The following is a 15,939-nucleotide window of genomic DNA, read 5'->3' as shown; positions in this document are numbered from 1 at the left end:
AATACATATTGGCTGCAGAATCTAAATGGGTATCAAGGCATTGAAAATGGATCCTGAACTTCCAGGTGAATTGTGTACAACCGTGGCATGTAATGGAGCACCACAAAGTTCAACTACGAAGCCTGGCAATGTAATATAATTACGGCAACATTATCTTATGTCTGTTCCAGCAAATTTAACAAAGAGAGCGTAGCTTCTCTTCTAACACAACACGTTGCATGTAAGGGGTGAAACCGATAGTAAGAGATACTGGATTCCTCAAAAAATATTTTATCACATTTCGAAACTAAATTAGTTTTAACATAAAATTTTTTAATTGAAAAATGATTCACTTTAACAAAGTAAACTACCTTACTGTTGAGAATTTTTAACTAACGAAAGCTTGTATGAAAATATCAGAAAATACAGATATCCGTTTTTAAATACAAGACACAAGTTTTCGCTAACAAGAAAACATATCACGCTATTCGTGTGTTGTCAGGACTGCCAATAACCAAATATTTGAACTTCAATTCTTTGTTTTAAAGCTTTATTTCTTTCTCCTTTAAACTGTAAATTTATTTATTCTCGTGTTCTTTATTTTAAATTGATTAGGTGTAAAAAATACAAACATGCATGTCTTCTGTACACTTACTTACACCCAACATTATTTACCAATATATTAACACAAAATTCCAGCTTCTATTCAATAAGGAATGATTTATTTCGCATCTTAAACCCTGTTCCTCTTCCTTACTGTAATATCAACATAAAACACATTATAGGTAAATTGCATGACCAGCCGTAATGAGCCGAACCAAAATCATAATTATGGCGCGCAGACGCCGAGTAAACTGACGCGGACAATACTGAAAAACCGATTCATGGCGATATAACGACCATGTCAAATGTTAGTGGAAACGCACTTATAAAAATTTTAATTAAGTAAAATTTAAGGATGAAGATGGGTCTTCTGAGATGTGTAGTCTTCTAGAGCAGTGGTTTTCAACCTTGGGTCCGCGTACCCCCGGAGGTACGCGAAGACATCTTAGGGGGTACGTGAAATTTAAAAAAATATATTATTTTATGATAAACACTGAATAATCAGTAATGTAATTTATTTAATTTATTTTAGATGTAGATTATATACTATGCATAACTTGAATTATACACCAACAAAGTTGAAGAGAAATTATATCTGGGGGTACGCGAAAAAAAAAGGTTGAATACCACTGTTCTAGATTGACTGATGTTTCGCATGCACTTACTGCCTCTATCATCAGGGCCAATAGCCAGTACAGTTGAGTCAAATTTGATCCAATTAACAAACACAATCACAGCTGCACCACCCCCACGTGTCTGTGTGGTGCACTGCCCTCTCTGCACTTGGGGCTTCGAGTTGAAGTTTCAACGCGGACCTAACGCACTGCACCGAGACAGCGGGATGCAGAGATGCACAACCAACCCGGCTTATTGATTCACTGAGCAGAGATGCAGTGTTCCTGTCACGGATATTTGTGCAACTGAATCCGGAATAGGAAACGTCGCTTCGCGTTGCATGTTGCACAGACCTAAGTTATAATCAACTGATCCCTTGTGAGATTTCGGGTCGTCATGGCCACGAATTTATTCTGGGTTTCAGCGCCGTGTAGAATTGTCGGTAGACGCCGACGTTTTGGAGAAACATAAAGTCTCCATCTTAAAGGATGAAGATGGAAACAATATTTTTTTTGTCAGAAACGTCGGCATTTGACTACAAGTCTACAGGGCGTCACAAGCAAGAAAAATATAATAATTTTCATCACCTCGAGAACATTAAATCTCAGGATGTCTGTTAGATAATCATTCGGTTTATTACACTGCCTTCTTCCCTGCTAAACAAATTCTGTTTCGAATTCAATCCTGTGCAACAGACCGTCACGCGTTGTAACCATTACCTTACCTTGAACATCGTATCGCTCTGCTCTGCTTTGCGTAACGAGTCTGCGAAATCGAAGTAAATGTAATTAGTACGCAGTTCACCTCGCGTCCATTACAGGGATTTCTACTTAATTTGTGAAGATGACAGGGAATAGGAAGGATCAGATTTTAATTACACAATCAGTTAAATAAAACCATCCTGTAATGAACACTTGCAAGGTATTGAACAGACCGCAGCCTATAATTATACTTTCAATAACCTGTGCCTGGTTTGCCTTTGTGCGACTGGGCTAACTTCAACGCAGACTCGGAGGACGTACTTCAGCTATCATCTCAATCACTCACTCGCCTGCCAATGTTGTTTACTTTCTAATCCGGTACCGTCCACCTAAAAATTGTACATATTTATCATTCTCTCTCAAGTTTTCCGCCTCTCACAGAACAAAGAGTTCTTATCGTGTTAACTACAGCCCGTCATCCGTATCTATCTTGATCCAGACGAATCCAACGTACCTTCCTAACCTACATTCCAAAACACCCATTTTAATATTATGATCCCAGTCAAGTGTATGTATTCCCTGCTGTCTCATCGCGTCAGATTTCACAATCATACGTTTGTACGCAATTCCTATATCCCTCACGGGCGTTATATTCTTCATCAATCTTATATCTTAATATCTGGTTAAGAACACAAATTATAAAGCTCCTCACAGTATCCCACCACTTCACCTGTACTACGTCCCTTATTGTCCTCCGCACTCTGTTTTCAAATGCCTTCAACATCTTTTCTTCTCTTAACGGAAGTGCCTAAGCTTCACAAACATACAAAACGACAGGTATTATTATATTTTCGTATGTTTTAACATACAAGAGACTGTATTTTAAAACGTACTCCCTCAATTTAAGTCCGATTTCACTTTTTTCGTGATTGTAACTTTGCTTTCGTACCCAGTGTCTTAACGTTGCCACAATGTCAAAGGATTTAATGGTCATCTTGTTATAATAATTTTCTCCGAGAGTTTGTCGGGTAGATACAAACATATTATAGAAGATTTCAGATTAAAATCATTCAGGATAACTCGGTAAACAGAATTACTACAGCTCCGGTTAGGACACATTACTTTAATTGCCATTAGACGCATAGACTTTTATAATAAATTATCACTTCTTGATCGGCCCTCTCTATGTCACACAACCTTTCATCCAATGGAAACCAGCAGAACTTTATCGAGGGACAAAGCGACCAAAGAGGGAAGCTGACTCAGCCGAACCTTTTTCATCAGGTCTACTGTTTCATTGATACAGAAGAATTCTCTACCGCAACTGAGGCACAAACCCTCCCTAATGACGAAGTTCTGCGTTGTAACAGTACTAAGCGACTCTTTACGGCTAACAGTGGCCTTAAAAATCAACATTTTCTCGTTACCAAGTAACCATTTCATTTGATTTAAAATCACAGAACCGTGGATAGTGACCATTACAGTCACATGTTCTCTCAACAGCTGGAATGTCCTTGCATGTCGACCGCCGCTCAGTAGGGGAATAAAATGACAATTCTGCAACCTACCGTTGTCCATACAAATGCTCACGTTTGCAGAGTAATCACCGAGATAGAGAAAACAGACCTCTTTTCAGACAAACTGTACTTCAGCAATAATTTGTAGTTAACATGAACAGGCATTTAAGAGCAATTTAAGTGTAATTATCCACAACACTCTGGTTAGAATCTAAATAGTTGCTGAACTATCTAAAGACCTACTTAAGTGTCTACCTTACGTGGAGTAACATAACATACGATGAACATAACAAGTGAATTAAAAGCGACGTACACCTACTCCTTACTATATATAACACGCAGTTCATAAATGGTTAGTTTATTTAACGAAACTAAACTCAATCTATACAGTAACGAATGATATAATGATTTATGAGCATTTAACTGGACAGAATATGGAGGGAAACGATCACGGCACAGTTTAAGGTAACATTCTAACACTTGCCTTGAGGGGCTAAGAAAAAACCACGAAAAATTCTTAGACAAGATAAAAATTTCCTGGGCCGAGATATGAAATCTGGAATTCCCGAATATGAAGCAACAGAGGACTGGTCTGGAATCGAACTTAGATCATCCAGTAACACTATCGAGCCATTCTCTTCAATCAGTTACAGGTAACGTGACAGTAGAAGTGTGCACCATAAAAGTTAATCAAGTGACCAACGGAGTATCTAACCAACCAATCAGAAGAGCAATTTTTAACACCGATAACAAATCATGTCACGGGACACGATACTGAGGCATTTGAACGAAATCCACATGCTCAAAACCCAGTAAAACATAGATCAATTCTGATACTGTTATTCCATTCCATTCTTAGCAAATGGAAAATTCAAATCTGGACACCTGTGGAAAACTGCTCGTACCTTCCACGTTTTGAGAGTGGACTGTGTCTGCACGAGCGTGGTAAGCGTGATAAGGTATTGTGAACAGTTATCAAGGTGAAGAGCTCATGTCTGTCTACTATATTCAACAAAGGACGCCTCTTGATACCATATCCGGTTTCCAAATTCGATCCGTTGTTCCCACGATACCCCTTCCAAAGTACAAAGTAGGCAACCGCCATAAACTACATGAACCGTTATACAGTGTCTCAGGGACCACATACCATGTAACAATATCTTTATATGCAGAATGCTAAAGCTTCTAAGATAACTAATCTTGCGACATAAACTCTGGTAAGTAAATTTAACGAATTTTAAAATTTGGATGGACACCACACGGAGAAATGTCTTTAGAAAATTTTATGTATAAATTACATTACGAATGGATACGTTTATACATGCTGTATAACGTAAAAATTAAGGTATTTAGACAAGGAAAATTGTATGCTTGTCAGTTATGTGTAATGCTCAACATCTCGGCGATTAACAGAATTCACTTTTCCGCTTAAGAACTGCAGTTGAATCGATTTAAAACAGATTAAGATGAGTATTCAAGCGGAAAAAAATTTGAAGAGACGAACAGACTTCAAACGCGAACACGGTTCTACTCCCTACTTCAATAAGATTTCAATTTTACAAATGAAATATTCCGTTCAGCATCACGGCCCAGTTATATTCTAAATATATTTTATGTTTGATGAAACAGATTCATATATAAGTTCAATGTAAAAATTATTAATATTTTTCCATCAATCAAAATAAATCTACAGTATAATATCGGCCTATGAACGGTAGATGAGGACTTTCGTTCCCCCCTTCAAAAAAACTCAACAGTTGATATTCTTTATTAAAAAGTAGCCTGCTTTACAGATCACCTTATCCACTTACTAAGAGTAGATTCAAGTTTATTAACAATAATTAATATTCCAATTTTTGTATTGCACTTTTTCTATTTACACAACTGAACTGAACTACAAAAGCAACAGAATGCAATTCACACTAGAATAACAGCAAAACTGATCTCGATCACACTGCATTTTCGTGTATTCAATTCAGTTTTGTATCTGTTTTTACAGCTAACACATAAACCACTTCCCGAACTGCTTTCAAGCAACACTTAATCTGACGTCATGCATTGTTCCTCCTGGAGACGCCAGCAATATATAATATAAATGTGTACAAATTATGCATATCCTTATCATATACTCTGAAATGTAACACGTAATCTCGAGAAGGTTAGTTCAGCGATATCGTGTCTGACTTGCATTCAAGAGATAACCAGCTTCAGCTGAGGTTACAAGCTGTCCGGATAATAGCCTCTAACTCATCGCCCATTCATATCCTGCCATTCGACGCTGTAAAATGAGTACTGCTGAATACGTGTCGTTATATGAACCTTTGTCACGCAGACAAACCGGGTGCAGTCAATTCGGGATACTAACACCCTTCAAGTCGCGGCTTTATTTGAATCCGATCAATCTCCAAATTTCGAGATCACTACACGTGTCTTCAAACATACTGACTCTAAGCACCACAGTCTTCGAGATGATGACAGTTGCTTAGCTAGACAAGAACTTTAGCGTCTTTTACGAAGCCGGTAGCTTCATTATCATGTTAACAAGACCTCACCACAGTATTGCATTCTTTGCCAATTGAATCTATTCCAGATTCTCACACTTTATTCTTTAAGATTAATTGTAATATTATCCTAATTTTCCAAGGTGGTGTCTTTCCTTGAGGTTGCACTCAATTCTTATCACTCCTTATCACAGAGACAGTAAGCTTCTCTGAAACGTCGGTCAGTATCTACCAGAGTACAGAGTGTACATACCAGAAAACAGCCATATTCATGTAGGATGTAAAATGTATGTTTCAGAGGTCCTTCCTGCCTCGCCCTGATGATGGAAGCAGCAAGGACTTATGAAACGTTGGTAAACTTCTACCAGACTACATGTCTCTGCAACCCAGAAGACAGCCATCTTCGTAACCATGTTCATACTAGTTGCAGTGAAAACTTCAAACCTTACACAAGGTACTACCATTCACACTTTAAGAATACCGCTCTAATAAAATGACACGTGGACATGCCATCAAAGTTTCGTTTTAAATTCTCACAATGACTTTTACGAAACCGCTTTTGTTAACGTCATTCCAGACGGACAGGCATTCCAATTTTTTACCTTGCACAAAGAACGCTTAATAACATCGAACACCGGGATTCGATAATCGATACTATGTTTCAGTTTATAATGTTACGTTCTTGGAACTGAGAGCTGATTATGCTACTGTATACGCTGATAAATAATTCAAAGCATCACAAGTACGCAGTATTCGGACCATTTTGTATCTGCGTCTGGTTTGAGGATTAAATATCCTAACCCACTAACACTGTCCTCCAGAAAAGACATAATACATATTTCGCCTTCAAGACCGTAACTTTAAACTAAGTGAGGAGAACGGGACAAAGGAGTTATTCAAGCTAAAGAAACGGACGGACTGACGGGAAGCCCCCACGTATTCAAAATTTGTTTTCCTTTACGTATTTCATACACAGAACACATAAACATGTTACTTTCACGTGTCTACTATCTCAAATTAGTATTTTGAACCAAATTTGTATACAAGACGCAGCAGAAGATACTCACAAACTCACGACACTCTGTCTAGATCCATCGAACTCCGTTGCCTCGGTGTTAAAGACGTATAGAACAGCAGTTCCTCGAGCTACGGGCAACGTAAGGCAGTTTCCACAAGGCGTTGCGTATAGTTCATAGCTCCACGTAGTGTAACATAACGTAAATAAACGTAACCAATTCTAAATGTGTAAAAAGCTACCCAAAAGAGACTCCCATTACAGCGGTAGCTTAGACTACGGCAAACATGGTCTTGTACACTCACAATATTGCCCATTATATGTATTATTAGCGTCAACACATAGACAAAAGAGTGAGGGTGTTTGAGAACCGGGTGCTGAAGAGAATATTTTGACCCAAAAGGAATGAAATATTATGCGGCTGAGAAATTTGCATAATGAGAAGATTCATAAGTTTTACTCCTTGTCAAATATAATTAGACTGATTAATTCAAGAAAGATGAGATGGGTGGCTGCCCGCAAGGGAGAGAAGACGAATGCATACAGGGATTTGGTGGGAAAACCAGAAGGAAAAATACCACTAGAAGATCTAGACTAGGTGGGAGTTTTTTTATTTTTTATTTGTAGTGTTCTGTCTGACGACAGGTCCATATGAACAAGATCCTTCCATCCTTTTCTCTTCTCGGACTGGGACCTGTTCATATACGTTCTTGGCAGATGATCCAGAAGTGGTTTGCCATTGCCTTCTTCTGTGTGTGAATGGAGTAATTGTTGGGATGCCACGGAGGAAAACTCCGTGTTGCCTAGACCACGGCCTTGCCCAACACAAGTTATAAATTCGAACCCGAGACCCCAGGATTACAAGGCCAGCGTTCTAACCGCTAGACCACCGTCGGTTAGGTGGGAGTATAATATTAAAATGGATCTGAGAGAAAGATGCGTTAAGAACTAGGTTCAACCGCCTCAGGACACTAAACAGTGGCTGTCTCTTGTGAACATAGTAACTAACCTTTGGATTTCATAAAAATTTTGAAATTCGTTGAGTGGCTGAGCGACTGCTGGCTTCTCAGGAAGAACTAGGCGCCATGGAGTATGCAAGTATATACCGACGAAAGCACATAGACAGTACATGGGAATCAGAAGTTCTTTCAGACTTTATGAAAGTTTTAAGACACCGCCAATTCTGCAACTCACCTGGTCATCCTTACAGCACGGCATTCAGCGGTAACTGGCGAGATTTTAATTAATGCCTGGACGCTGCACGAAACCACTTTCCATCTAGACAGAGACGGAAGGACTGTTGCAAACGCGAGCGGAAAGGGATCAGATAATACACGTATTTACCGCAAATTAAATTTTAGAACTCATAGTTTGTCACTTGGAACATTTATAATGGCAGAAGGCGGGAAGTGACCCCTATCTTCTTTTTCCTTTTGCAATTAATTATTGGCCATTACTCGTAATTCAAAACTCTTCCGTTAAGAGCGGTAGTGTCCCAGTGTTTTGTTTTTCCACCAGGAAGGTTTCCAAATCGTTTTACGCAAAAAGTACGTATAGTTCCTTGTTACGAATTCGTATCAATTGTAAGCTGATGTTGCAAATAGCGACATACAGGATACGTACATAAAATCTACCATTCTTTTAACGCGCACTTTATAATTCTGACACTTTATTCAAACGCTAACGTTATCCTCATTACAGAAATTCAGATAAAAAGTCATGTAGTGCCATATGGTGAATTTACACATGAATTTAGGAATAAAACCAATATATTCCTGGGACTCCACCCTCGCCGAAGTCCGTCAAAGGTTTCTACCTCTGGTCTATGAATTAATAAGTACGTACACAAGACATTAAAATATTTCTAATAAAACGAGATTCCAATGACAATTTTTTTCTAAAAAAAAAAAAAGATTCGTTTTGGTAAAGCTGACAACGTTTAATATGAGATTCATATAATGTACGGAGCACACAGATGAATACGGACACAAATATATTATGAGTGAATTAAATTAAATAATTTAAGATATGAAACAATTCAGGCAGACACGACTTCCTTACGCCAAACACTTTCCACACGTTCTGCAAAGAAGTCATAACACGAAAATGCGGATTTAATATTACCAAACCCTAATTATTGGTAGCCATACTTCGTCCACAGCAGGTTAAACGGATGCCCAGTTTAAGAGAGGTCTCTTCGCTACATAAAATTCACTACTGTAAAACCAAGCAACGCACTTCCATTAGTTCAAACATTAACGTGTGCGTTAGGAATTTAATGTATTTCCGAGACAGTTTTAACGAGGTCCTTACAAGATAACGTTGCGTGTTGATTGTAAATGCTAGCTGTTACTTTGCATGCTCCAACCAGCGGCAATAATATACGAGCTAGGTTTTAGAACGCACACTCACGTGTTTAAAATCGGGATTTAATAAAAATAATTAGTTAAATATACCTACTACGCTATCGACTTTTCGAAGTTGGTCTTCTAGGCTGTAACGCCCGTGTGGACTAGGGTATATTGACCATAAAAGGTTTAAGTAAATACCAGTGACGAACAGATGAGCAGCGGAAAGCAACAAACAAATGCGAGAAATATCTTTGTACGGTGGTCTAGCGGTTAGAACGCTGGCCTTGTAATCCTGGGGTCTCGGGTTCGATTCCCGGCGGTGCCCGAATTTATAACTTGTGTTGGGCAAGGCCGTGGTCTAGGCAACACGGAGTTTTCCTCCGTGGCATCCCAACAATTACTCCATTCACACACAGAAGAAGGCAATGGCAAACCACTTCTGGATCATCTGCCAAGAACGTATATGAACAGGTCCCAGTCCGAGAAAAGGATGGAAGGATCCTGTTCATATGGACCTGTCGTCACACAGAACACTAAATAATAATAATAATAACATGAGATTATTAAATCAGTAATATATGGTTGGAAACAGAAAAGGGTTGAGTATGTTTACAGTTATAAGAACAAATATGATATAGTAAGAGAATGAAAGCTACAGACAGTTAATATCGAAGCTGTGGACCGCAAAATCCCGGTGTTAGGTGGACAATCCTCTGTAGAGACGATTCAACTTAGTAAATGACCGATATTGCATACGATAAGAGGTTAATTTTTCTATGAATTATATTCTAGATTAGTATTAAGCTACGTGTAGCACGAAATACGTAATGGGAAGAAAGTAGGTTAAAAATTCCCAGTTCAAATTTCGTACTTCTATTTAAAGTGGAAAGAATATTATTTTAAAAATAGATAATTACACATTTAAATGAAAACTTAATGGTCATAACGTCAAGAACATGAAGCAGAAATATATAAATAAAAAGGAAACAGAATATTAAAATGGGTTTTAGGGCTATCAAACATGGGAGTATAAACTTCAACGAACTGGTTCAAAACAGGGTAAAAATTCTGAGCTGAGATGAAACTTCTGGCTTCATAACAATAGAAATATCTCTTAAAACGCTTGAATACTCATAGAAAGCCATGAAAATGAAGATCACTTTAATAACACGTAAACCATTCTTGTACTAAACCCAAAACGTACACGGGCTGAGAACGCAAACTCAAAAGAAAAAGAGGTTCGGTCACGATATACGCAATCCACGACAATATAAATAGGTTTACGACTTTATTAGTCCAGTAATTAAAGTATAAACCAGCAATTATGTTTGCATGGAATAAAGTTTTGCAATCGCGAACATATGGGAGCAGTCTTGTGGGTTAGAAGCCACATTACATGGTTGAATGTGTAGTTCACCAACCGAGTAGGAGAAATTGAGAAACGTAAAATGTTCGTTACGGCTCTCTGTTAGTTGCTTATTGCGATCATAGGAAGTGAAGTGACTTTAAAACGTCCAATAAAATGTGCAGTAAATACGTCACAGTCCTACTACGTACATGTCCGCAGAGGCGAAGCGTCTATGAGTCAGCAGTGCGAGACGGAGAATTTGAGTAGTAATATGGGTTTTTCTATTCTGTGACAAAACAATTCAGTGTCCTGATATTTTAACCACAATTTAATTTCTAAACGATGAATGTCTTCTGGGATGTTGACCGTGTAGTCTGATGCCTGTCGATGGCGATAAACGTCTAACAGGCTGCACGCTCTGTCCATCTTATCCTCCTCGACTTCAATCAATCTAACCAAATCTGGCTAGGAGCACAATTTATCTAGTTCCTCATTATGCAACTTCCTTCATCTCTTGGGTCCGAATATTCTTCTCAGAACCCGCTCCTCCCTTCGGTCCGAGACCAAGTTTCAAACCAATACGAAACTAAAGGTAAAATTATGGTCTTATAACACGTTTCATTTCAGTAATTTACAAATAACAACCTCGAGGTTTCGTTTAAGAAACACAGTGTCTTGTTTCCGGCGAATGATGGTTGTTACGAGTGTATTGTTAAGTGGCATCCAATTAGTTTCGCTAGTATTTAACCTCTCCAAAGCATTAGTGCATACAGACAGACACCTACATATGAGCCCGTACCCAAACATGTGACTGCTTATATTAAGGCTTTGACCGGGATGTTAAATCTTATGTGGTACCGCCTGATTTGACTTCTAATGGTTAAGTGAAGTGTTTTCTTCGCGGTACGGTCTGGATTCGTAAATATTATGAAGACGAGCTTCGGCTTCAAAGGGTTAACCAGCTGATTTTCGTAATGGTGAGGTATAGTGTTTTCTTCGCGGTACGGACTGAATTCATAAATAATATTCAGACGATCTTCGGCTTCAAAGGGTTAATGAATTTGAGCTAAATTACTACTCTATCTATTTATTACGTGACGTTACAGCATTCAGACAACAGTAATTTCACAATTAGCTGAATGTGTAAGCATGTGATTACCTGTGTTAAGTTAATGTAAACATGCTGGTGTCGTATCTGTTTACTGGATCCGATAAATCAGGGCGTCCATCTAAATGTGTTTTCTGTTTTCTTTAAGAATGAAACAGTGTTCTGAGTGTCCTATATTTAAGACTTTCCATTCATCTTCTCATTGTTATTTTACATTTTTGACACCTGTAGACTTAAAATAATAGCAGAAACCAATACATTTTTTCCCTAACACGGAATTTTAACGTCATTTAAAAAATATATCCAATAAACATACACACAACTGCAGTTTTACAGTACAGAAGAATTACAGGTTCGAATTTTAACAAAAAAAAAGATGGCAGGCCAAACCGTGAGATATGAAAAGTATTTAAAGAGACGGACGAGGCCAAAGGAATTGTAATTTAAAAGAACTGTCAAACACGGACGTAAGGGGGGGGGGGTGTCTGCGATAGAATAGCAGCGAAGAGGGGGCAGGGAAGTGGTACAGAATACAGCATCCCAATTGAACGGTCCGTTTCTGTAGCAGGCCACGTCAGTCGAAGGCCCAACTCCTGCAAAAATATTTTAAAGTATCCAGAGATCTCTACTTTCCCAGAAGAATGCGTTATTATAACATCTATCTTATCGACAAGGCGATATATCACTTTCTTTAACAGGATTTCGAAAGGGCATGGAAAGTGTTTATCCTGAATACGAAATGAAAGAAATAATATGGCGTGTTACTGATCTTTAAAACTGAAATAAAATAACTACACATGTTTTCTAGCCTAGGGCCTAGGAGAGAAGACGATGGGGCGTGGAGAAAACTGCATGATGACGAGCTTAAAAATTTGTACTCCTCCCCCAGTATTGTCAGGGTGATTAAGTCGAGAATAATGAGATGGGCAGGGCATTTAGCGCGCATGGATGGGACAAGAGGTGTGCACCGGGTACTGGTTGGGAAGCCTGAGGGGAAGAGCCAGTTGGGGAGACCTAGGCGTAGATGGGAGGATAATCTCAGGCGGGATCTATGGGAGATAGGAGTTGAAGGAAACTGGATTTTGTTGGCCCAGGACAGGGTCTGGTGGAGGGCTTTGGGTAGTTCGGTGATGGACCTTCGAGTTTCCTAAGCCATCTGGTTGGTTGGGTCCACTATTTGGGAAGCCTGAGGGGAAGAGACAGCTGGGGAGACCTAGACGTAGATGGGAGGATAACCTCAGGCGGGATCTATGGGAGATAGGAGTTGAAGGAAACTGGATTTTGTTGGCCCAGGACAGGGTCTGGTGGAGGGCTTTGGTTAGTTCGGTGATGAACCTTCGCGTTCCGTAAGCCATCTGGTTGGTTGGGTCCACTATTTGGGAAACCTGAGGGGAAGAGACCGCTGGGGAGACCTAGACGTAGATGGGAGGATAACCTCAGGCGGGATCTATGGGAGATAGGAGTTGAAGGAAACTGGATTTTGTTGGCCCAGGACAGGGTCTGGTGGAGGGCTTTGGTTAGTTCGGTGATGAACCTTCGGGTTCCGTAAGCCATCTGGTTGGTTGGGTCCACTATTTGGAAAGCCTGAGGGGAAGAGACCACTGGGGAGACCTAGACGTAGATGGGAGAATAATGTCAGGCGGGATCTATGGGAGATAGGAGTTGAAGGAGACTGGATTTTGTTGGCCCAGGACAGGGTCCGGTGGAGGGCTTTGGGTAGTTCGGTGATGGACCTTCGAGTTTCCTAAGCCATCTGGTTGATTGGGTCCACTATTTGGGAAGCCTGAGGGGAAGAGACAGCTGGGGAGACCTAGACGTAGATGGGAGGATAATCTCAGGCGGGATCTATAGGAGATAGGAGTTGAAGGAGACTGGATTTCGTTGGCCCAGGACAGGGTCCGGTGGAAGGCTTTGGTTAATTCGGTGATAAACCTTCAAGTTCGGTAAGCCATCTGGTTGGTTGGGTCCACTATTTGGGAAGCCTGAGGGGAAGAGACCTCTGGGGAGACCTAGACGTAGATGGGAGGATAACCTCAGGCGGGATCTATGGGAGATAGGAGTTAAAGGCAGTTGGATTTTGTTGGCCCAGGGCAGGGTCCAGTGGAGGGTATTGGTGAATTCGGTGATGAATCTTCGGGTTCGGTAAGCCATCTGGTTAGTTAGTTAGTTAGCTAGTTTTCTAGCTTGCAAGTAATACAAGTAGATAATGTAATCTATAAAAACCCATTAATTTCTGTAAACTGGTGATCAAATGCAGATTACTTTCAATTCTGAAGCTACAGCGGCTTCATACCGTGACGCAATGCGCAAATTGAAAGACGTTTCTTTTATTTGGAAAACTTTTAATAAACCAGTGAGGTCGGCAGACTTTATACTTATTTGTATTACGCTTTAATTCCTAACGCTCTTAACCGATTAAAGCCTAATGGTAACCATATGTACTACTCACTTCGATAATGAGTAGCTCAGGATTTTTCTAGCACAGTGCATTTACGGGTTTCGCATGTTTATCAAGAGTATAGAGCGATTTTCTTGAACAGAATTATCCAACTGGTCTTTGTAATAAAGGATCTTAAAGTAATCAATTTTTAAATATTATTTCGGTTATCTTCGGTTTCGAATGGTTAATTTTTAAGGCGCATTATTCAGGTATGTACTTGTTTAGATTTTATTTATTTTATTTTGTTATCCACGGCTGTAAAATACAGATTGTGATTCTCTGCTATGATATCGTGTAATATTGCATCTGGTACCATTATTTAAGATAATTCTGCTGCCCCAGTCTTCTTTCCAGGAACTGTTCCACCGACAATCTTGCGACCACCCGCAAAACTGTAATGTGTCTTAACCCAGATTACCACGATCCTTGATTTGATTTATAAGGTTGGTATGTGTCGTTGACTAACCAGCTTGGCAACTCAAAAAGCTTCTGGTCCGCGGAGTTATTAAAAAAATGCAGACTTCTCATTGACCGAATAAATTAGAGTCAAACTAACATTTCTGCGCAAACTATTGAAGTAATAATTTTTGTCTCTGCCTTTGTAGTTTGAGTTATGCAATTATATTCGAACCTTAGAACGCTCACGAGTTGACTTAATGCTACATACATCCAATCGGATATTCATTCATTTTATACGCCGCTTTCTAGCACAGAACAAAAATAAAATTAATCAAAACTTTCACCCCTTTTTTAAAGAATCCGCTGGAAACGTTTTTACAGTAAAGGATGGAGTCCCGTGTGTACAAGGATTTGTACTTAATAGCTACTGAATAATTCACACGAATTCTAAAAAGTTTCATACAAAAAAAGGAGAGAAATATACGAACTTGTTTCTCATAGATGATGGTCTATTTCCTTACTCTTGGTATACCAAAATGTCCATTTTACATTCGGCACATAGTAGCTGCTTAATACATAGGACAGCGTCCGAGATGTCACGTATTGACTATCCTTTAAATGTACAGGATAGAAATCTCACAAACACAACGAAATGCGCAAACCATCGTAGGCTCAGACGTCAGAAAGACTGTATTTACCAGTTGCATGTAGTTGTTTTCTTTCATATAAGCCCCAATTATTTTTAACCCTTTGAATCCGAAACTCGTCTAAATAATATCTAAGAAATCAGTCCGTACCGAAAAGAAAACACACGCCTTCATTATTACAAAGATCAAATTGTTAACGCTGTTTACGGAAATAATCATACGAACCACAAATACGAAATTCAGAGTTATTGATTGTTAACGTAGGCGGTACACATAAGTACCACCGGAATTTAAAGAGTTAACTGTGATTAGTGCACATGTTACTTAATTCAGTTACCCACATCAGCATTAATTTTTTATTTCTGTAATTCATTCTTGCTTGTTCTTGTTTCTAGTATAGACAAATACCTATTAAAAAAATATTCCAAAATTTATTAGGTATACCAACATCTCGTCTTCCCATTTTATTTCTTATTGAGCGTAGACTTTTTTTAGGAGCAACGTAATGTGTCTTGAGTGCTTCAAATATTTATGCTGGGAGATGAGATTTGAATTTCATGGTTGCTTCAGCCTGATGCTCCATCATATGCTTTACGCAGATGTTCTTTTAGGCACGACCATTCCTTCTCAGTACAGAGAATGATATCGTTTTCAGTCAGAGCACAGGGAGGACAAACTCCTCCAGTTCCCTTTGGGGGGGGGGGGGGGTAACAAG

General features: G+C 39.2%; 1 protein-coding gene and 1 long non-coding RNA gene across 4 annotated transcripts in view; one reads left to right on the top strand and one right to left on the bottom strand.

Moving 5' to 3' along the window:
- The window catches only part of LOC147871839 (paired box protein Pax-2-like), a 207,225-nt gene that overhangs the window by 104,177 nt on the left and 87,109 nt on the right, over nt 1-15,939 (bottom strand). For all 3 annotated transcript variants that reach the window (XM_087360011.1, XM_087360009.1, XM_087360010.1), the window contains exon 4: nt 1,922-1,962. In XM_087360011.1, coding sequence (XP_087216137.1) covers nt 1,922-1,962 — 41 coding nt within the window. The remainder of the gene's footprint in view (nt 1-1,921; nt 1,963-15,939) is intronic.
- LOC147871840 (uncharacterized) overlaps nt 1-15,939 on the top strand; it is a 137,643-nt gene that overhangs the window by 97,487 nt on the left and 24,217 nt on the right. Inside the window, exon 2 of the long non-coding RNA XR_015538258.1 lies at nt 6,215-6,370. This is a non-coding gene — a long non-coding RNA (uncharacterized LOC147871840). The remainder of the gene's footprint in view (nt 1-6,214; nt 6,371-15,939) is intronic.

The sequence above is a fragment of the Zootermopsis nevadensis genome, unplaced genomic scaffold (assembly GCF_977971745.1).
Source record: "Zootermopsis nevadensis isolate Lab colony 2312 unplaced genomic scaffold, Znev_1.0 Znev_ptg000037l, whole genome shotgun sequence".
NCBI classification, from domain to species: Eukaryota; Metazoa; Arthropoda; class Insecta; order Blattodea; family Termopsidae; genus Zootermopsis; species Zootermopsis nevadensis.
The sequence above is the reverse complement of the archived record's forward strand: the minus strand, read 5'-3'. Positions and strand labels throughout refer to the sequence as shown.